Source organism: Lagopus leucura, unplaced genomic scaffold, assembly GCF_019238085.1.
Source record: "Lagopus leucura isolate 7727_CA_CO unplaced genomic scaffold, USGS_WTPT01 Super-Scaffold_100001, whole genome shotgun sequence".
NCBI classification, from domain to species: Eukaryota; Metazoa; Chordata; class Aves; order Galliformes; family Phasianidae; genus Lagopus; species Lagopus leucura.
In genome coordinates this window covers 69,638,109-69,661,072 of record NW_024962262.1, presented here as the reverse complement: position 1 = coordinate 69,661,072, position 22,964 = coordinate 69,638,109, and the positions used below count along the sequence as shown (strand labels likewise).

Here is a 22,964-nt window from a genome sequence, read left to right as displayed (position 1 = left end):
GGCTGGGCGTTTTGTGATTTACAGCGAATAAAAACACCTTTAGGCACAACAGTTGTCTATTTATTACTATTATTATTATTGAGAGAGTTTGTGTAAAAGCGGGGCGCAACTGCTCTCCCGTACCGCGAACAGCCCCCACCCCAAGCCTGATGACGTCAGAGAAAAGGCGACGGCGCTTTCGGTGACGTCACCAGTGTGCGCCCGAGTGTCGGTGGCACGGCTCGGCGCGGCGCGGTGCTGCCGGGCCATGGCTCCCGCCGCCGCTCAGGCTCCTGAGATCCAGTTCGCGCAGCGGCTGGCCGCCAACGAGAAGCGAATCCGGGACCGCGCCGTGAAGAAGCTGCGGGGCTACATCAGCGTCCGCACGCAGCGCCCGGACGGTACGGAGCGGCGGGGCACGTGTGGGGAGGGCCTGCGCTGAGACTTCTCTGTGGGGATCGGGGCTCGCTTCTTTGCTTCCTTCTTTCTTTTTTCTTGTTTTAACCTTTACGCATCTATTTCGCAATATGTGAGAGTTGAAGGCTGTGGTTTTATGCTCTGCTGCCTGCTGAGGAGGTGGTCCCAGCTGTTTCAGTCTTTCCTCATAAGGGGGGTGCTCCGGGCCCTTAACCGTCATCAAAGCAGAGCGGGGGGGTGGGAGGATGGAAAATCACCTCCCTCGACCTGCTGGGCCCTACTTTCTAATGCTCCCCAGGGTACCTATTGGCTTTCTTCCTGACAGTTGCTATAAATAAATCAAAGGAGATGCCTAGGGATTAGTAAGAGCAAGCAAATGTACGTACTGCCCCTCCGAAGTGCGGATTGTGATATATTTCTTATATCACTATGTTAAGTCTCACTGCAAAGTGTAGATTCCTCCCAGTTTGTGGAAACTCTCAGGTGGATAGGAGCTCCCTCACTAGCAGATAAGGTTGCATGTTAATTAATGCCTTAAAATACTAGGAAACCACCAGAGTGAAGCAGTCAGTAAACCTTTTGCATGTGAAGATCAACCCACCGTGAAATTCAAACAAGGAGAAAAGCAAAGTGACTGATTTCCAGTGTTCTTAGATTTATTTGCTCTCAAGTAAAGTTCAAGCTAGTAATATTAAAATGAAAGTTAGCTGATTTGGTCTTGAAAAAAAGAGTGTTATGTTCAGGAAGAGTTGTTTTTTTCTTAATTTTCAAGTTATTTATGAGTAAGCAGGCATATGTCTGTACAGTGTTTTGTCGGAGATGAGAGTCATACATCAGGTAAGCCAGTTAGAGTCCTTCACTTGAACAATAAAGAACTTGCCAACTTTTGAATGAGGTACCAGAGTTTCTGCTGACTTCGTCTCATGGTCCATAGGTAGGCAGAACACAGGCCATGGACTGTTCAGTATGATCTATGCTAGGGTTATTAGCCATGCCAAGGAGCCTTTCTGAAGAGCTAGAACTTCAGTGAAGTTAAATTCCAGAGGAGGCATAGAACCACTGAATCTCTGAAGTCATTACATGTGTGTGGATGAACTTGGATAAGCACATTATTTTTCAGAAGTGGTCCTTTTTGTTTTTCTGATCAATCCATTCCTTGTGTATGGCAAAAACAAAAAAAAAACAAAAAAAAAAAAGGCAATGTATAGGATACAGGCACTACAAAGCAATAGCAGGTAATAAAGAAGGAAAATTGACTCAACTCTTCTGACAACCAGCAACAGCTTGAAAGATAGGTAATCTCTATCCAGAGGGATGCTGCTCACAGTTTAATGAGAGTGGATGGATCCAGGCTCTAGCCCTTCTCTCTCTCAGGTGCATTGCTTGTACCTGCACTCCCTAGGTTAGCCACTCCTCACCTGGTGCTCAACCACTGGTTCAGGCTTTGACCTGGCAGTTCCACTGCACCGTGTAAGAGAAGAGCGTGCTATTCTGGGCTGATAATTGGAGGGTCGACTTTTCTTCTATCTTTAGTATCTTTCATAAAGATACTGGTTAAAAAAAATAAGCACTAAGCACTAAAAAGCTGTATTCTAGGTTTTGCACTTGTCATCTCTTAGCAATGTGCCAGAGGGAACAAAGCTTAACTGCAGACGGATTTATCAGATTTACCTTAGTGTTCATCTCTCATCTCTGTGATTTCTTTGAAGTCTTTGTTACTTTGGCACACAATAAAATCTTAAAGGCATGAAATCAAGTGGTGTTAGTCTGCTTATTGTAGGAATCAGTATTCACTCATAAGAATATGACAAAAAGAAAGAAAAAGTGGGAAATAGAGGGAAGCAGAAAGAAAGAACTGCTTGAAAGCATTTTGGTGGAAGTGTGGGATGTTTCATTTTCATTCACGCTTATTCTGTATTCTAGGTGGCTTTAGCCAGGAAGAACTGCTGAAAATATGGAAGGGACTGTTCTATTGTATGTGGATGCAGGATAAACCGCTGCTACAGGTATAGTACTGTTTTTATGTTTGTCTGAGTGAGTGTCTTCTAAAATGTACTATGAGGACATACTACTTCAGAATAGTGAAAATGACTTGAGTGAGTCTTGCTCACTGTTCTGTCTTGCCCTGACTGTGGTATATTCAGTAGAGTTGACTAAGTCAGTGGACCATGTGGTGTTTGCAGTCACCCTTTCAAAAGCAGATGTAACTATTTACCTTCCAGATGAAATATATATTGCTATGAAGTGCATTGATTTGATGGAACTGCAGCAGTAACAGCAGGTTGCCCTTACCTGCAACTTCAGCATACCTACAACCTTTGGTTTGCTGAGTTTGAAAGTTTCATGCTTCCTGTTTTTTGTTAGAATCACAGAATTACCAAGGTTGGAAAAGACCTACAAGATCACCCAGTCCAACCATCCACCTATCACCAATATTTCTCACTAAACCGTGTCCCTCAACACAAAATCCAAACATTCCTTAGTATGAGGAGTTTGATGATATTTTTTCTATTACCAACTTTTTGCCCCCTCCTTTGATTTGTCTACCTATTTTCAAAAGATGCCATTTTTGGAGTAGAAATCTTAGTAACTTCACTTAATCAGGCTTCAAATTGCTTCTCTGATCACCTCATAAATAATGTTTATTCTCTGTTTATCTCACTAATAATACAGTGGTGTACCTACATTTAAGCTACATGAAAAGAGTACCCCAAAAGTTTTACATCGCGTGTTAATTCAGATATGTTGGATTATTCTTTTCCTACTTCAGTCTTGCTGTCAATAGGATGATCTGTGCAGGGAGCTGGTCAAACAGGGCTTCATAGCCTTGAATTTTATCTTGTAACTAACCTAATCCCAGTACAAACTATGGTACAAAAGCAGTTGTTAAGAGAATGAATGATTTATGAGGGATGTTTCTTCATATTTCTGGCTGTTCTCTTGTTGAATGTGTAGTAAGGAGACCAAGCTCTGAAATACACTATACTAACTGTATTTGTTTACCTTTAGGAGGAACTTGCAAATAACATTTCACAGCTTATCCATGTGATTCAGAATACAGAGGCTCGTAAGTACTATTTAATTATCTGACTCTTCTCAAGGTGCTTTAATGTTTGATGACTTTGAGCCTACTTTCACAGTCCTAGGGTAGAGACAGATCTGGATCATAACTTAGTTTTTTCCTTTGCTGGCTGTCCAGCTGGTACATGTGATTGCATTTAGGAAAGTATCAAGACCCTGGGTCAGATGCAGTTTATTTCTGGTTGTTGCAGGGGAAGGGTTGTCTCTCCAGTGTGAGAAAGGTGAGATTTTTGCCAGGTGGATGGCAGAGAAAACTTAACCCCTTACCTTGCTGTTCTGTGTATTTCCTGCTCAAACCCAACCTTGTTTCATGAGCTGTTAAGCACAAAATATGCAAAATCCACTTGAAATGCAGTGCTTGATCAGTGCCTTGACTAGCATGAGTAGAAATGAATGCTCAAACTTGTGCATATATGCCTGAAAATGTATAGGTACAAAGCTCAGCCTCAGTAACGTTATTTCAATTGTCACTGTAATTGTGCTTGTCTTTAAAAGTAGCTGTGTGCCATTTCTTGCTTTGTTTAGTGGATGTGTACCTGACTCAAGCATATCTACTCACGGATCTACGTCAGTCACTGGGCAAATCCCTAGGGAAATGCAGTTCTCCCTCATCTTGAAGTGATTTCTTGAGATTTTTGGGGTTAACAGAAGAAACCTGCGTGCCAGACAAGCAGTTCCAAGTCTTCTCTTTTATTCTTTTGCAGAGCACTTGTTCATTCGAACGTTTTGGCAAACTATGAGCCGTGAGTGGAATGGAATAGACAATCTACGTCTCGATAAGTACTATATGGTAATGTTGACTATTGTAGCTCTTTCTCTTTTTTTTCTTTTTTTTTTCTTTCTTTGAATATGTGTAGAATGTGGTGGTGTGCTGGAAGGCAGCATCCAGCACATGCATCTGTGTATGTTTTAAGAGAAGACAAGTGACTATTTTCATTATTCATTGCAAAACATATTTACTTTTAAGGCTTTTGCACACTATCACGAATTTAAAAGTCATGACAGTTTATGTCGTGCTGAGAGTTATTTTTTTTTGTTTACCTTCTTTTATATCACAGTGATGTTTCTCATAGATTACACTGAGAGAACTTCTTAGAAAGAAAGCTGATTTCATGCATAAGTGCTCTCGCTGCATATTAATACTATCTCAGCAGACACTGCATCAAGATCAGTGGTTTACAGCGGGCTGTCAAAAGACATTTATGACTCCATTTAACAAACCAGTTGTCACTAGAATGCCAACTTTCCAGTGCTAAAGTATCCACCGTAGCACATTCAGCTATCAGAATTCTTTCTGTAGGAAATGCTATATTAAAACAGATAGTAAAATCACTGAAAGAACACTCTTAAAAGATCTGCCTTTGCAAGAACAAAATTAATCTTTTTGTTTCAAATGAAGTAATTGCTGGCACGTTTGTTGCTGCTGTTTGTTTCTCAATGTTAGGAGAAAGGAGATGCTTCAGTGTTTGAATCAGGTTAATGCATTTATTTTACACACGGCTATCTCTTAGGAAAAGGTTCTTGTCAATTAAATGATTACTGTTATAATCTGTCTTCACTGTTGTCTCCAGCTTCTTCAAGTTGTCTGGGTTTTTAGGTCTTCCAGCACTTAATGAGGAAATCAGGGTGATGGAGCTGGACAAAGCTGTACGGCAGAGGCGGTCATTGATTTTGCTGGGCTTGAGACATGAAAATACTTTATTGTCATTTGAACCTCAGTGCACATTGCTTGACATGATAGACAAGTCTATCAAAATGTTCAGGGGAGGAAGCTTTTCATCTTGTGCTCTGAAGAGCTTTACTAAGAATTGTATTCCTGTTACAGTCACACTAACTCTTATCCATTATCAAGAACACCTGTAACAGATTTTGTACTTTGCAGCTAATCCGTATGATTTTGAGGCAATCTTTTGAAGTGCTGAAAAGAAATGACTGGGATGAAAGGTAAGCAGATTCCTGAATGTAATTGCATTGTAGGGAAGTTTACCAATTTATGTTTGCAAAATATGTTTTCCTTTAATAGATCCTTTTTCTTCACAGGTAGCACTGCCATGAAGCCTCAGCTCTAAGACTTATTTGCTTTCTGTATCAATTACAATACGTAGCTTAGAAAGGAGTCTTGATACATGAGACTTTCAAATATATAATCTGGTTTCCCAGATCTTCCTTATCTAACCAGGAGTACTAGCAGTGAATTTTCTTCTATGGAGGGGTTAGACTGTGAGTCAACATCAAGAAAACACAGAAAATGAACTTTTTTACTCTTATGTGTTTCTTATTGGTTGTGGCTTTTTCTTTAATTGGTTGTGGCTTTTTTTTAATTTGTTCTATTTAATCGTGGTGACTTGCCTTTTTATAAGACAGATCTGGAAGCTGTTCTTGTTGTATGCAACAGGAAGCCAGTTTACATTCATGATTTTGTTTATGTTTCTTCCATATGCCATAAAATGCAAGTGATTGCAGTTATCCTGCTCTACTTTCTGCCACTTGTAAGCTTGTTCTGCATTTAAGCTGATGGCAGTCTTTGAAGTGTTGATTGAAAGTGATAGCCTAGTATTATGTTTATCTTCTTTGTCTTTTACCTTCTGGAGTGTGGATGCATATGGGCATAATTTCATGGAAACAGGAAATGAGGATGAAAAGAAAACAGGAATGTACCTGTCAGCCTCTCTATTTTATCCTAGTTTTGCATTTGATAAATGCCCACGGGTCGCTGTTTTGCTGTGAGGGACAAAGTATGCTTTAATGAAGACAAAGTCTGAGCAATGGAAATGAGTTTGAGAAGGATCAGTGTTAAATTGAATTGTTGGATGTACACCAAAATGAAAGTTATCTCATAAAATGAAGAGTGGGAGATGTCACTCATCAAGGATGACATTTGGGTCTTCAGGAATGCCCTGCTCAAAACGTCCTATCCATAAGTTATATAGCATAATAAAAGTTCAGTCCATATTCAAGTGAATTTTAAAACTGTGAATTCCACTGTAGCAAACTGTGCTGAGTGGATTGTATGATGTGACAAAATAATCTAGACTGCAAGAAGTTCTAATTGTATGTGGATTTCTTACTAAATTCTTCTTGAAGATGAAAATCCACAATAGGATTTGTTTCTTGTGTTGAACTCCCACCTTAAGAACAGGTAAAACTGTGAATGACTGGGGTCTCTTTTCAAAGCAAACGGAACCTGAGCAGTTGAATATTAATATCTTGCTCTTTTTTTTCCTTTTTTTTTTTTTCCTCTTTCCTTGTAGCCTAAGTGAAATGCTATTGCAGCTACTAATGAAAGAAGTCATGGACCCAGACAGCAATACTCCCAAAGGGATAAAGTTCCACTTCATTGATATCTATCTGCAAGAGTTGGCTAAAGTTGGTGCAAAGGAGGTTAGAAAATGCATTGTATTCCTGATAAATGTCAGTATAGCTTGGAGAACCTTAAAAGAAATACGATTTCTTTACAATATATATGTTTAACAGTTTTAAATATAGCATAGCAACATTGAATAAGCATGAAGAAGATAACTTACTACAATTTACGCCTTCACTTTCTTTGTGTCTTAGTGCAGAAAGTGAGAATATAGTAATTTGGGTCCTTAAGTACTGGTACATACACAGCTCCCAGTTTAGGTTGGAAATAGCAGTGGAAGAGTTATGCCATTCTGAACTGCTTGTTTCTCTGAAAGGACTTAAACTGTTTTTCCCTGCAAGAACACAGATGGCAATCCTTTTGCAAAAATGGGCCCGCAGCCTGCTCTTGGCTGATTCTATAATGCACCTACATAGAGGAAGAAAGCAAGCTGTCAAAGTTACATGTTATTTTTTATTGCGAGCTTTGGACCTGTGCAGTGAGCAAGTTACCCTTTACATTTGGTTGCTCATTTTGATGATGACATGGGTCTGTCTTTGCTGTGGATTGCTGTCTCTTTCTGTTTCAGTGCCACAGTTTTGCAGCAACTAAAAGCCTGTTGCTGCCGAACTTCTTCCAAACTTTATTTTTCTTGTTACTCCACTAGGGTGAGCTGCCTGCTGCCCCATGCTTAGTTCTAGGTTTGTGCACGTTTTCCTCCTTATTTCTTCCATCTGATACTTACCGTAGCGATGGAGGAAACAGCAGCTTTCCATTTGTATTTTTTACAGTCATCGTTGCATATGATCTTGCCTGCCACTTTTATTGTTCCAGATGGTGGAGGGTGAGAGACCAGTCTGCTCTTGGAGCCTATATAATACCTGTAAGCTCCATAGTGACAGCCCCACAAATAGCAGTCATAGGGATTTAGTCTTGAAGACCGCTTGAAGTTACAGGTGATAAATTGAGCTTAGGAAAATGGTATTTCAGTAGTGCTGTACTTCAGTAGTACTGTAATAGTGCTGTAGCTGACTGTCGTGGTGCGGGCTGGCAGGTTAAAGGAAAGCCAGATCTTACTCGTGTCACAGTCTGTCTGTGAATGTGCACCAGACTACCTAAGGTTTTTCCATCTCATTTTTCTACTTCTGAAATACGAAGTCTCACTCATTGTATTTTTCTGCTCAGTAAGTTAAAGTTTGCAAAGCTGTTAGCATTTTTAGAATGCTTCCAAAGAATATTTGAAGTTAGTGGTAGCAGTGGTAACAAAAAGCCACTGGATATTCCTGTCAGTTGGAATTAGAGAGTATGCTGAAAGACACTGGCACAACTTCTTAAAGATGATTCCAGCACACACAAACACACGCCAAATGTTTAAGGAATTTGAATGCACATATGTTACTGTACTAACTGCTTCTATCTTTCTAATCATACAGCTCACAGCAGACCAGAGTCTCAAGTTCATTGAACCTTTCTGCAATTTCGTTGCCAAATCAAAAGAGTAAGTTTAATGAAAGGAAAAATACTTGTTAAGAATTCAGACATTCTACCTCACAATATCCAAATAAACAAGAAAAGCCGTGGTGTAACTTCAGAACATAGAGAAAGAAGGATATTTTACTGTGTGCGTAATCACTTGAGGATAATTTGTGTTTCTAAAATTGATAAGTAATCTTTATAGATTTATAAAAAGCATGTCAACCTGTGTTGGTTTTGTTTCTAGCATGTGTAGAACAGGTGAGTAGGGTGGACTGTTTCAGCAATGTAATGGAAAGCAGCATGTAAACACTGTGAAATTTAAGAGGGGAATGTTAGCAAAACACCCACTAGCCATGATTATTTGGATGTTAAGGACTGCTTTTTAGAAATAAATAGGGTGACTTTTCCCATCTGTGGAGCTAGGTGCTCTTTCTCTTTGTTCCCTATTACTCGTTTTCCTTGTGTCCCCCAAATTTCCACAGAAAAGAGCATGCTTCTGCTTCTCAGCTCTCATTCCTGCTCTCTTTTAACACAGTCCTTCTGTGATGCATGCTGTAGCCAGTGGTATCTTTGAGATCATTGTGGATCAGTCCCCGTATGCCATTGAAGACCTAATGAAAGAACTGGAAAGCAGCAGCGATGAGGAAGATGTGTCGGAAGATGATGAACAGGGAAAGAAAGAGATGCTGAAAACCAAAGGTGAGGACAAAGTTATGAGTATCCTTAGTAATAATAAAAATTTAAATAGTCTATTACTTAAAAATACATTTCTGCACTGAACCACTCAAACACATGTCCAGGGTGATGTGAAAGTGATTGTCTTTTTCCTCGTTTTCCTTTGGATGTGCTCAAATAAAGTGATTCTACAAGAACATGTCACAGTAATGGATGGTTTCAATAAAAACAGACTATACCAGCTTTCTACAACAGTGCTAAATAATCCAGTCTGGCCTTTGGCTCTTGGGTGTTCAGAACTTTTTAAAAGACAGTGTGGTTTTGGCATTCTGTGGGAACTAAAAATGAATGGAAAAAAACCGAGAGCAGGCAGGTTTTTGATTCAGGTATGTTTGTGTTCTCAGGTAATGGCATTATTGTGTATTGCCTAGTGGTGACCTAAAGCAGTTAAAGCAGGACAGGCTCACAAGGTGGTGTGAAGAAAATTGCAGCTAATCTTCTGCTGTATGAGAGTAGTGCTTGGTGTCTGTTTTTACAAACTAAACATTAATATTCAATGTTTTGGTTTTACTTTTTATTAACAGCAAATAGACGTTTGTCAGGAAAATCAGCACAGAGCGCTGAAAAAACAGAGGATGCATATGAAAATGCTGATGACAGTATTGGGCCTGTTCTTCAGGTTTGTGACTTGCTTTCTTGGTTAGCAGTGCCCCCTCTGTGTTTTCTTTTTTGTTGCTGATTTGTTTATTTCAACATGTGCAGAAAGAAAGAGTATGAATCAGATAAACATGTTATAAAATTTTAATCCTCTTCCCTGATTCTTTCTTTCTCCTCTACTATACCTTCTTCCTTTTGCTCTTCCTTTCCTATTTCAGAAGTTCAGAAATGTGTGGCCTTCTGGATGGTCAAGAAGTCACCATAAGTTTTATTGACACTAAGAGCAAAAGTAAGAGAGTAACATGTTGCAATTCATGTTTTCTAGGCTTACTTCCAGTGCAGTGTAGTGTTTTTGAAAGATGCACCAATTGTGCACATTCAGGCAGATACTCTTCACCCATCTGTAGCTTTTAAACAAGAAATGGTATACTTTAAATCTGGTCCTTAACTAAATATTTTGGGGAGTTCTGAAGTTGGTTAGCTTTTTTCATCAATAGGAATTAAGGTTAGACATGTTTCAGGAAATAATACCGAGTACAAACAGCTTTAAAAGCGAGTAGAAATGTGTGAAGGTGTACATTTCAAAAGAAAATTACTTTGGGTTTAAAGGAAGTCAGTGTTTAAAGGGTGTGTCTGGTTCTTGAGTTGACGTTAATGTTAGTCTCATTGGGTTGTCTTGCACAATAAGTTTACTAAGAAAAGTCATATTGTGCTTTCCTCCAACAGTTTGATTATAAGGCTGTTGCTGACAAACTCTTTGAACTGGCAAGCAAGAAAAATACACCTGCCCTTAACAGAAAGCGTCTGTACAAGCTGGTCAAAAAGTGAGTTCTGTTGAAATACGCCTTGCTTGTGCTATCTTGTCTTAAATTTCTTCACCTTTCCTTTGCCCTCTTGTTCTGGTGACAGTCTCACAAAGGAAGGCTTACCTGGCAAGTGCCTGATGAAGCCTGTGCTGCTGTTCCTCATTGGCAACTGTGGTCTGTCTGCACTGGGTGGCTGTGCCTTGCAGAATGTCACGTTTCATTATATGTGACACAAATTATTGTTACAGGAGCATGAAATTCCTCTTTTCTCAAGACTTTCAATTTTGGATCTCTTCTGGAGTAAGCATTTTATAACTCCTTTGTAAAATCATTTCTATTTCAACAGAATTATAATGAGTACAGTGACGCTGTGCTACTTGTGTTGCAATTGGTACTAAATCAGTAATGCTGATTTGTTCTTCCTTCTCTCCTTTCCTTCTTACTTCCAGGTTCCAGGATTTAGCAGAAGGTAAGGATTGAGCAGAAAGAATTTCTTTCATTTAAAGAATACATAATGATCCCCATGCAATGTGTATTGCAAATCTTTGTTGTTGTTTTTTAAGCTGCTTTTCAAGGATACTGTAGTGTTGTGGGCTTTTTCCTTTAACTTCACTAGAACTAATTGCATGTTTTTTGTGAGATTGCCAAATCCCCTTCACAATTTCACCAACCCTGTCCTTTGTCCTTAAATGAAAGATTGTTATTTTTACTTAATCAAATAGGAATCACTGGTAGGATTTTGTTTTGAGTTGAATGGGTAACAATGAGTTGATCTTCTTTCTGTGGGAATTACACTCTGTATGAACAGCAACATAGAAAATACCAGTGCTTTTCAGATACCTTACCCTTTCCCCTCAATAGGAATCTTCCCCCAGGATTTCCCTGAAGATGTTTCTACAGATGAAGACGATGATACATTCAGCAGAGGGAGACGAAAGAAAAAAGTTGTTAAACCTTCAGAGAAAAACAGTTTGGAAAAAGTAAAAGGTAAGACAAAGTCAGCCTTTCTAAGAGAGATGATCTATGATCATTTGTCCAATAACAGAAAGTATCAGGTACTGCAGTTCTGAAGAAAGCATAAACTGTTGTTTAGAGCGCACTGATTTGTACTGTAGTGAAGATTAAAAGTGAAATTAAGGTCTGTTCAATCTGTGATGGGAATTTTGTTTCTCATTTTTGAGGTGAACATCACCTCAGTTTTGATCAAAAGCAGAACTGAAAGCAGTTGTTTGCATTACTCCATTGAGCAGTTCACTTACTGTAGAAAAACAGAATCGTGTCAGTATTCCTGGAAAAGGATATCAGAGCATTAGAATTTGGTGGAGCTTCTGGATAGGTGAAGATTCTAAGTTTCTAAGAAGCAGGAACAAGTTTATAGCAGTATGTCTAATACTGACATGGCCAAAGCTGAATCGTACCAAAAATATCTCACTGAATTACTGAACCCCTGAGTTGCTCTTCTTCTGGGATTAATACGTAGATAATAACTCTTTCTAACATTATTTCTGTACAGAGTATTGTTCCCCCATGGAATGGCTTAGAAGTCAGCTGTGACAAGGCAAGATCAGCAAAATATTAATTAGGCTAGAAGTTCAGGGAATGCAATGTCCTGAGCAGCTGTAACAGTAAAACAAGAAAATATTATGTCTATTAGGAGAAAAAATAAAAATAAAAATGAAGGACTAACCAGAATTCATTTGCTGCATGTACCTTTTTGTTTCACATTTGTGTTGTATGGCATTCCTTTTGGGGTAGGCTCGGGGAAGGATGAACAGGAGACATCAAGTGCAAAGGAGGCATCAGTTCCACAGAAGAGGAGGAAAAAAAGGAAGATAAGGGAGAGCCCACATGCTAATTCTGGAACAATCGATGGAAATTCTGAGGAGGGAGTAGCTGAAACATCTGGATCTGTTAAATTTAACCCAGGAAAGATGCCAGAAAATAATAAGTTGAAGAAGAAGAAATTGCTAGTTAATGAGACAAATGAGATCAGAAATGCAGTAAGTGAGACCAGAGATAAGCACAGCATCACTGCACAGAGCAGTCAGACTGACACAGAGCAGAGTAAAAAGATTCAGTCAGAGAAAATGAATCCAAAAGTGCAGAATGTTCTTGGAAAGCTGGAGTGTCAAAATGGTGCAGCTAATGCCAACAAGGCAGAGCATGTCAACCCATCTGTCACACCATTAATTCCTAAGGCTGGGAAAAAGAAACAAAAAGCAGGGTCTGCTTTGGTCAATGGGGAGAACTTTTTGCAGCAGGCAGACTTGAAATCCAACAAGAAGGGCCCACTGTCAAGAGATGTGGACTCTGAATCTGAACCCTCCACAAAGGTCAAATTGAAGAAAAAGACAAAGCTGGTTGCTCTGGAAGGGATGAAAGTCTCCAACCAGAAAACAGCAACCTTGAAAAAGAAGCGAAAAGTTATAGAGGTGATAAATTCTGTTGAAGGCAATGGAATTCTGGAGACTGCATGCAAGAAAAGTAGAAAGGAGGTATGTAGATCTATTTTTCTTTTTTTTTCCCCTCCCTTTTGCCCTCTTCACAAACTTCCACGCTATTTTTTACATCTGACCTGTACAGTTACCAAAAGGATGGGTTTCCCAAGAATCCTCTCACCCCTGCTACATTTTTACACCTCCTTAGCTGTAACATTAGAGCCTGTGCCAGCTATCGCTGTGAAAGAATTCATGTAACTGAAACTTGGTTGGTTAGGTTGTAGAGTTGCCTTTGTAGTTGGCTGGGGTTGTTTGATTTTTTTTTTTTTTATTTCCCCTTTGAGTTAATTATTGATTTGCACTGGGTGTCTGAACAAGCATGTGTGCAGTCTTGCCATGTCTTGGCAAAAGGATGGGAATGCCGAGATGGAACCTTTTTAGTTCAGCAGCAACACCGTATACTTGGATTAGTATAAGCTCCTTGTGATATTGCTTTCAGTAATTCCAATCATGGCTTCTTTGGCTAACTCACTTCTGCGTCTTGTTAGTGCTATGCAGAAAAGAGTGAACAGATAGTCTGGCACTGGGAATTTCAGTGTCATCAGTGGTTCCACGATCACTTTTGAGGATGATCTAGTTCCTCACAAAAGTCAGGCTGTACTTTCACTAGGAAGGTCTGACTGCACTGTTCTTACTACGTGTAGTTTTGCAGTTTGGGAACAAGTTCATTTTTTTCCCCCTGCACCTTCCATTCCCATTTTCTTTTGGCAATGAAGGTAGATTCCAGCAATTTGAGAGTCCAAAAGTATTTTGCGCTGTATGTTTTTGGTGGCGTTGTTGAGAGAATATTATTCTGTCTCTTGCCTCTGAAATCCCTTTAACCGTTCATTTTGTGTGTACGTCCACCCTTAAGCATTTATGGTTTCAATTGTATTATTGGAAGTGTTGCTGACATTCCCACTTCACAGGATAGAAAATTCATAAAACATAAATGTGACATACAAAACAACTGAGTCTTCCTCTGATTAACAAGTGCACGTTACTAACCTGTTAGCTCATTTCTGTTTGACTTCAAGGTCTAATTAAAAAAAAAGTGTATGATCACTTAAGTAGTGCCGATTCATACGTGATATGATCACTCAGCCTCCAAGTGAGGAAAAATGCATTTTGAAACATTACTGAAAATGATGTTAACATTGTTTCAACATTTCCTATTTTTTGATGATAAAGCACTGAGAAGGAAAGAACCAAAACAATTCTTAATCCAGTATGTAAACTGCTTTTCTCCCTGCAGAGCATTAGCTAAGATACATAATTTTGGAGGAAATCAGGCTTTGCCTTTTTTTTCTTTTGAATTTCATCATCAGAGAAATGTTATTTTATTTCCTAATTTTAATTAGGTAACATTGGTCTCTTGCCCAGGAATTACAAGGGGCATGTTTTGGATCTTAATTTCACAAGATAATACACCCACCTAAGAAATGATCTTCAAATATCAAAAAGGAAGAGAAGGAAGAAAAACGAGCACATTCAGTGTTATTTCATGGTTGTCTTCAGAATTCAGGAAGCTAGAAGAGTTCTGCTTTGTTTTAAAGCAAATTGACAGAAGCTGTATCCCCATGAATGTTTTCCACAGCATGGCTGCAAATTGTTCTAGGAATTTCACATTTGTAGATCACTGTAAAGTGCAGATGAGCCTCACAGTAGTTCACAGACATTTGATGCTCACAGACAACATGTTGAGAAGCTCTGAAGCAGTGCATTTCATTAGCATTAAAATTACAGATCCTGAGAATTGCCTTGGATTGAAAGGGGTAGCTTTCAAAGAATCATAGAGTGGCTTGGGTTGGAAAAGACCTTAAAGATCATGTAATCATTAAGGCTGGAAAGGAGCACTGAGATCAGCTAGTCCAACCATTTACCAACCACGAATATTACCTTCTAAACCGTGTCCCTAGGTGCTACATCTGCCCTTAAAGACGTCTAGGGATGGTGACTCCACCACTGCCCTGGGCTGCCTTTGCCAGTGCTTCACAACTCTTTCAGAGAAGGAATTTTTTCCTCATAACCAACATCAGTCTCCCCGGGTGCAATTTGAGGCCATTCCCTCTTGTGATATCACTGTTACCTGGAACAAAAGGCTCATCCCCACCTCGCCACAACCTCCATTCTGGTGGCTGTAGATAGCTAAAAGTTTTCCCTGAGCCTCCTTTTCTCCAGACCGAGCAATCCCAGTTCCCTCAGCCGCTCCCCATCAGACTTGTGCTTCAGACTGCTCACAGCTTTGTTGCCCATCTCTGGACACACTGCAGGGCCTCCAAGTCTTTCTTGTAGTGCAGAACCCAAAACCAAACACAGTATTCAACATGTGGCCTCACCAGAGCTGAGTACTGAGGGATGATCACTTCCCTGCTCCTGCTGGCTGTACTATTTCTGATACAATTTAGGATGCCGTTGACTTTCTTTGCCACCTGGGTGCACAACTGGCTCATGTTATGCCAAGAATCAGCATCCCCATATCCTTTTCCTGAGAACAGCCTTCTGGCTATTCAACCCCAAACCTGTAGCACTGCGTTGGGTTGTTGTAACCAAAATGCAGGATCTGAGACTTGGTCGTGTTGAACTTCATCCCATTCACGTCAACCCATCTTATTCCAACCCCTCTGGCAAGGACAGGTTTAGCAAATGGCAACACTCACAGTGAAACTGAGGGGAAGGCAAGAGACTAGTAGCAACTTACACTTGCTAGATTTCTTGAGTGCACACAGACACCATATTTGACTTTTTGTTTCGTTTCCATGTCAGCCTAAAGCTGAGTTTGTTCATTAGTTATGTATCTGATCCTACCAGAGGTGCTATGGGAGAGCTGAATTGGTTGTAAGGCAGCATCATGCACAGGAAGGTGAAAGCTTTGTTTACATTCTGAAGAGCTAGGCAAAAGTTTGGCAGGGTCCTTTTTCTTTGCTGTGCAGTGAGCTTTGTGTTCCAGCACACAACCTGTCTTAGGGTTGCGTTTTCAGTCAGGATAAGTCTAAGATTAATTCCTGGGGGTTAATTAGGATGGCTGGTTTATGTGTGTACCAGACAGCTCTCTCTGAGCTTTGGCAACATTGACAGAACCATGTGTGGTAAGCTCTGATCGTTGCACTAGGTATTGATTAGTTACAATACTTCTGTACTGAGGATTTTTTCCCTTCTGTCTTTGTAGGAAAGCAGCACCGCTTTATTGCCATTAAAGAAAAAGAAAGCAAAACAAGGGAGTGACTTTGTAAAATTTGAAAAATCAACTGTCCCAAAGGCATTACTCTTCAGGAAGGCCAGAAGTACCATCTCCACCAGAGCCTCCATTCCGGTAATGTGATTTCACCAGTGGCAGCTAAATCTTGCCACGAGTCTTTTCCTGAAACATGCCCAAACCAAGCACATACCCTCACTCATGCTGTTTTTTCCAGTCTGTGTTAATCTTCTAATGCAGGCAGGTAAATCTGGAGATGCTGTCACATTTCCTTGCAAACAGATCTACAGTTAGCTTCAGAATTTCAGAAAACAAATTGTAGGCATTTTCAAAGTCTCTTCTTTATTCTCCACTGATTTCAAAAATGCCTTTCTGTTGAAAGGGTGCCATTTTGAACCTGCTCGTTTCACAATAAAACAAAAACCTTACCTGATTTTCAGTCCTGTTAACTGACTCTGAGCCTCCATTTCTTTCCACTTGCATTACAGGCTTCAAAAGACCGCCGTCTATCTAATTCACACAAACTTTCTTGTTTGGTGTCAAATTATGTAATGATCCTAGAGCGTGTCATTTACTCTACAAATTAAATATGTTTGCTTTTGGCTAGAAAACCAATGTCTTAGCAGAGATCATTATGTTAATTCTAGATCATTGGAGGACTTCTAAACGAAGTGAGGGGAGTAGGCTGCTTTGCATCAGTTTTGATGGGATATAGGTAAAAGAACTCATATTATTGCCTCGGGAGTCTTATTTTATTTTCTGCCTTCATTTTGCTTCACAGTTGAATAAGCTGCAATCATCCGGCTCCAAAAAAGTCACCTTTGGTTTGAATAAAAACATGACTGCTGGTGAGTCTGATATATCGGTGTGACACTCGCATGTCACCAACGAAGGGGGAAGCTGTACACATTTGCACTTCAAAATTCTTGTTATCTCTCTCAAGCAGGATTGGTCTGATCTTTTTCTGCCTCAGTATTTATTAACAGTTTATTGACTAGTTCATAAGCCATCTTCAAGTTCCTAACCAGAGGAGAAGGAGAAGTTGAGGATATTCAGCCTGGTGGCTTAGACTTGCATCATTCCATGGTGCTGCATTGTTGACTTGCAGATGAAGCCTCATAGATTGAGAAGAGTGTGATAGTAACAATCTCTCCTTCCCTGGCCTCCTGTTATGCAGGGGGAGCCTTTCAAGCACACCCCCCTTCATAGTCTTCATTGCTTGTTCTGTTTCTCAGGATAAAGGTGTCGATGTTCTAATGAGCTCAGGCTGTATTACAGGAAAATTTCACTTTCATTTTGGCTGCCTCTGATGCAATTTGGTAATAAGCATATAAATACCAGTCCCTCTCTGTGTCTCACATGTAAGCAGACAGTGTTTTTTCCTGTTCTGTGCTATGGAGCAAGGCACTTACTTAACTGCATGTATTCACTTAGCTACTTTTGTTACTTTGAGGTATACTGTAAGCCAAGTTCAAATGTAGAAGAGTGTGATTTGATGTATGCATTTATGTTAATGTAACAGCTGCACAAAGAAAACAAAAATGCGTATCTACTAGCAGAAGTGATAACCAGGAGTCTCTGGAGATATATGCTGATTAACTGTAAGAACAGAGACACTGGATTATGGGATAAATAAACACTTGTTTCTGAGGGATAGGCTAATTCTCTGTTGGCCTGTGGAACTGCAGGGAATGAATTGTTCATAACCTTTCTGTGGGTTGCAACAAACCTCACTGTCAAAGGGACGCAGCTAAGAAATGCATTTCACCACCATCTCTGATGGACTTAAGGATCTAAGGCAAAATTCCAGGGCTGGACAATTCCACAGATAATTGATGAGTCCAGTAATTGCATTTTTTTTAATTCACTTGCTTGTTTTTCAACAGAATTTAAAAAGACTGACAAAAGTATCTTGGTGAGCCCAGAAGGACCCTCTCGTGTAGCTTTCAATCCTGCACAGAAACCCCGTCATGGAGTGCTGAAGTCTCCTGCAGGTACCCCAGACAGAGAGCCTGAACTGAAGAAACCACTTACTGCACAAACTAAGAAGAAAATAACTGCTAGGGGTTTCTTTTAAACCAACAGCAGTGGCCTACTTTTGTACAGGACGTTTTGCTAAAATATAACATTGTCTGGAGGTATTTTGAACTTCTTTATTTTTTTAAGTTAATATGAATTGTATATACAAGATTCTGATTGTGACCTGAGACATCACTATTTTAACAGCACTTCAGCTGTATCTTGAAATATTTGTTTTGCCTATTAACGGAAAAGAAATAAAATCCACTCTCTACTCAGGTATAGTCTACAAAAATATGGTCACCATCCACGTAATTCACAATAGACTTTTACATTTAATTCAGGAATGGTGAGGGTTGCATTGTTCTGGGATTTTTTTTTGAGCCAGTTTAAGAAACCTTGCAATTCATGCTGTTAAACTATTTTTAATGGGTCAGGGCTTGAAAGGAAAAAGATGACAGAAAATTTAACTCCATTAGTTATTTGTGTATTTTAAAATCTTACCCCATCATTGGCATCTTGTTTCTTCTGCAAACAACAATTACCTCGTGTTTCTGCTTAATAGGAGCTGGTCTCGGGTAGCTTTACCCAACTAAGAAAGATTTTCCAGGAGTTATAGGTATGTGGCTGCTCAACCCATCACTGATACGTTAAATCTTCACAGTGGGTTTTCTGCTGAGTGGAGAACTCTCACTCTGTTACTTTTGGTAATACAAGTGCCAAAGCTGACTTACATTTGCCATATGGTAAGCTGACCTCTTCTCTACTGTAATTCACATGCTCTCACAGGGGAGAAATCTTTGATAATTCCAGCTGGTCTCCCCACCACTCCAGCTCCAGTGCTGACTTTCCTGGAGGTATCACAGGGAGCCTAGATTTCTTTTTTAGCAGCTGGTATCACCACATTTTACCAGAACAGATCTCATTCAGTGAATGAACCACTGGTTGTAGTAAAGCTAGATCAGTGTCATGCATCCTTGGTTAGGATATGCCTCTCAAATCTTTGGTGCCTCTCAACACAGGGTAAAACTTGACAGTCCAAACAGTTTGGTTTTGGCTTTGATGTAGAACCAGAAGATTTCTTTCTGCAATGTTTCCTTGCATTGCTTACACTCAGATTTTTTTTTTTTTTTTTTAACTAATGTGCAGATGTTTATTTTTTTTCTTTGGTACAGAACACTGTGTACTTCTGTGGGAGACTGTTACGATATTCCAAGGGGGAACTATGAGGAAAGAGAAAGCAAATGAAAATAAAAACTTTTTAATATGGTTGAAAGACATCAAATCTTTATTTGAAAGTTTTGCTTGTGCAAAGAAAGCAGAGGCTCTGCAGCAGATCTCTACGTTAGAGTTCAGCTTCAAAGTACAACCTGGTGCCAGAACAGAGCTTCATTAAACTTCCCACTCATTCCTTCTGGGATCCCCTAGGTTAGAGAAAGTGGGACTACTTCAATACCTTCTGCTATGAGAACTAGTAAATGTTTTGCTAATTCACTGAGCAGAATTAAACTTTGTGGTGTAACACATTTGCATTGCTAAATACTACTTTTTACCAGTCTTTGGTGCTGACTGTCCTCTGTCAGAGCAGTCCCTATATGCAACTGGACTGAAACCAGACTTTCATAGTTCACCTAGATTTCTTCAAAAGATTTCTGTCCTTACAGAGTGCTGGTTGGTCTTGGTTGTTAATTCTAACCATGACAGTTTTTTCACTCACTATGTGGTATTGCCATCAAGATGTTAGAAAGTCATTTTGCTCTTGTCTTCTCTCATTTAAAACAAAGGACCGAATTTCTTTTCTTTCTTTTTTCTTCCCTCTTCTTTCCTTTTCTCAGTATAGATCTCTGGAGAATACATCTGGTAAAACTGATAGCTTTTGCTGTTTAAACAGTTATCATTAATCAATTTTTTTTAAATCTCATTCTATATATTAGCATAATGCATTTTCTTGCAAGACAATAAGTATGTTGTGTGTTTATCTTGTACTGTGTGAGAAGTTTTTTGTGGAATATGCATAAATGCATTTGTATTTGCATGGTTGTCAATGCCATATGTTGAAGATGCTATATTCCTCCAAGGATATAGATACTAACAGTCAGGAGGTGGATCTGGTGTGCTTAAAAAAAATCAAGGATCAGGATACACTGGAGTTTCACGTTGGTTTTATTTTGTTTATTACATATATCCTATTATGGAAATGTATTTAAGTGGTTGTCTGGATCTTTTTCAATTGATGCTGGATCCTTTGAACCCATTGCAAGTATTGCGTTGCTGACACCACTAATCATAGCAGACAACAATGGCGGCCAGGTTTTTTATCGACAAGTTTGATGATGTAGTTATGTGTTGCAATTCATGCATGTAATGTCTGTGCTATGTCAGGGGTGGAACGTTTTATAAATATGCATACAGAGTGTGTAATGTCTTCAGTGGTGTCTGGAATTTCATTCAGGACAACTTTACAAACAAAAAAATTGCCTCAATGCAGCTCAGTTAGCATTGTCAGGTTAATTAATGTAAATTACCTCAAATATTGGGATAATGAAAATTCCAGTAAACACTGAATACAGACGTAAATAAAGGAGAAATAAATATAACATCTGAGATATTCACTGCACAGACGTAATGGTTCTCTAAGGGGAGGTTTAACTGAAGGGGAAAAAAGGAAAAGAAAAACTGAGCTAACCTGTGTGATGTGTGTTCATAGCTTTTTTCATAGTGTTTTTCCATCTCTGAAGCTGCCAATCATAGTCTGAGTTAAAATTTAATCTTGTGGCATATCTTTAAAGGACTGGTTTTTTTTAATGGTTATCTTTACATTTCTGGTACAAATCTGATCAACTTTGTGTTTCTCAAGCTCTAGCAGTTTGTAATCCCTTATGGCTTCAAGAGGACTCAAAAGCACAATATCCAGTAACATAAAAAGTTGAAACTATATTTAAATTACTGGGCATGTAAGGTCTTTTATATTCTATCAAAGCTCTGTGACTCAGAAAGCTTCTAGCACACTTTTTTGTATTTCCTGTGCTTAGATGGATCACAGGCAGGAAAAAATTCCATTGTCATTTATGTACCCTTGCAACAACATTATTAATGGAAATATGGTGTCTAAGCATTAGATCATTTAGTCTACTTCAATAAACCATCTTATTTTTTGTGGCCATTATATTTTGGGTAAATTTATACGTGGAAATGGGAGGGTAGTGCTTGAAAGTATGAAGAAATCATTCTTGCATGTGCAGTGCTTTGTCTCTTGTATGAGTAACCAATTCTGGTGAAGACTTTGACACGTTAGAAGTGAGTGAGGCTGTGATAAGGTGTTCATACACCTCGAACTACTGACCTTTGGAATTGTGTCATAAAGTAGATAGCAGCTGTGAAATTGCTTAGTAGAAGCAAAGTAGATCAAACACAGTATATTCCTCAACAATTAGAACTGGTAATTGAAACAATAATATTAATACAATATTACAATAATATGGGGCAGTGTGTACTTCAGTGGTACAGTTGTCCAGGTATACTGCAAAGCATACAGCACATGGGCATTCTAAAAGCTCTTCACATATCTGTTACCAGTAGAATGAAGAAAGGTGTTACATACACAGAGAATTCCAGTCGTTTACATTTTCATCTTGGGAACTGAGTTGTCCTGTGCTTGGGAAGCAGCAATAAAAAAAAATACAAAATACTTTTTTAAGTGGCATGGAATTTTCAGAAATGGCACCAGTAGAACTAAAATATAAATGAATTAAAGTCCTGTGGGAGTAATGATATTGTTACATGTTTAAAGAGGTTTACACATTTTTTTTTTTATGAATACATAAGTTTTTAGATAGCAGAATGTTTTTACAGTAGCAAAGGTCACTGTGACAGCAATGAACCTTAACTTTAAATTAATCACTGCACATGCTTTTATTTTACATGTTGTCAGGTGGAAATCCTTGTCTGTAACTTAGCCATGGGGCCAAGATACAACTTATTGTAGTACATTATTGTAATGCTATAATGAGACAATAATGGCAGGGTGGCAAAGTCTTTGGCTACAGCAAATGAGAACAAGCCCAAATGCAGCAGGCAGAAATACAGGAAAAGAGCTGCTTACATTTGGAAGGCGTTAGGTAGGCAGGGATCTCTAGCAAGAGGTGCTCTCACCTCCAATGCTAACCTTTAAATGAGGTCATAGAATCACAGAATCGCCAGGGTTGGAAGGGACCTCAAAGATCGTGATTCTCCAGCTCCCCTGCCATATGCAGGGCCACCAACCTCCCCATTTAATACTAGACCAGGCTGCCCAGGGCCCCATCCAACCTGGCCTTGAACACCTCCAGAGACAGGGCATCCACAGCCTCTCTGGGCAGCCTGTGCTGGCACCTCACCACTCTCATAGTAAAGAATTTAGGTCTGGGAAGGAGTGGAACCTAGCTACACCCCTTCCGGTCATTCAGGTGCATTGCAAGCACCTGAGCTCCCTTGGGTTGGTCCTGCCTTCCCACCAGGTGCTCAATCACTGGTTCAGGCCATGACTTAGCATTTCCACTAAAGTTATGCAGCCTTCCTGTGGTATAGGATCTAAGTTGCTTTGTTTGGGACGCTGTACAGGGAAATTTGTGCTGCCTATCTTGAACATGCTTCATGGGATTGTTTCAGGATTCAGTGCCCCTGATGGCTCTTCATGTGATCCATGCAAGCAGGTTGGACCTGGGTTGGCATTTCAGTGATTCATACTGTCTGGTGTTTCTAAGAAGGCAGAAAACATCTCTCTGGGCAACATTCTGCGAAATAACATGAGCATATTTTACATTTTATTCTCACCATGCAAATCCAGGAGAAATACAGTG

General features: G+C 39.5%; 1 protein-coding gene across 1 annotated transcript; it reads left to right on the top strand.

The window, feature by feature from the left end:
* The first annotated feature begins 228 nt into the window (after positions 1 to 228).
* On the top strand, positions 229 to 21,289 carry RRP1B (ribosomal RNA processing 1B). Its single transcript, XM_042867945.1, has 16 exons — positions 229 to 380; positions 2,320 to 2,402; positions 3,406 to 3,463; positions 4,182 to 4,267; positions 5,360 to 5,421; positions 6,729 to 6,858; positions 8,254 to 8,318; positions 8,832 to 8,995; positions 9,556 to 9,650; positions 10,355 to 10,452; positions 10,884 to 10,903; positions 11,296 to 11,421; positions 12,190 to 12,929; positions 16,081 to 16,224; positions 16,889 to 16,955; positions 17,994 to 21,289. Exons 1-16 carry the CDS (start codon positions 248 to 250, stop codon positions 18,182 to 18,184), a joined length of 2,262 nt encoding a protein of 753 aa, XP_042723879.1. The 5' UTR covers positions 229 to 247; the 3' UTR covers positions 18,185 to 21,289.
* Positions 21,290 to 22,964: the final 1,675 nt, after the last annotated feature.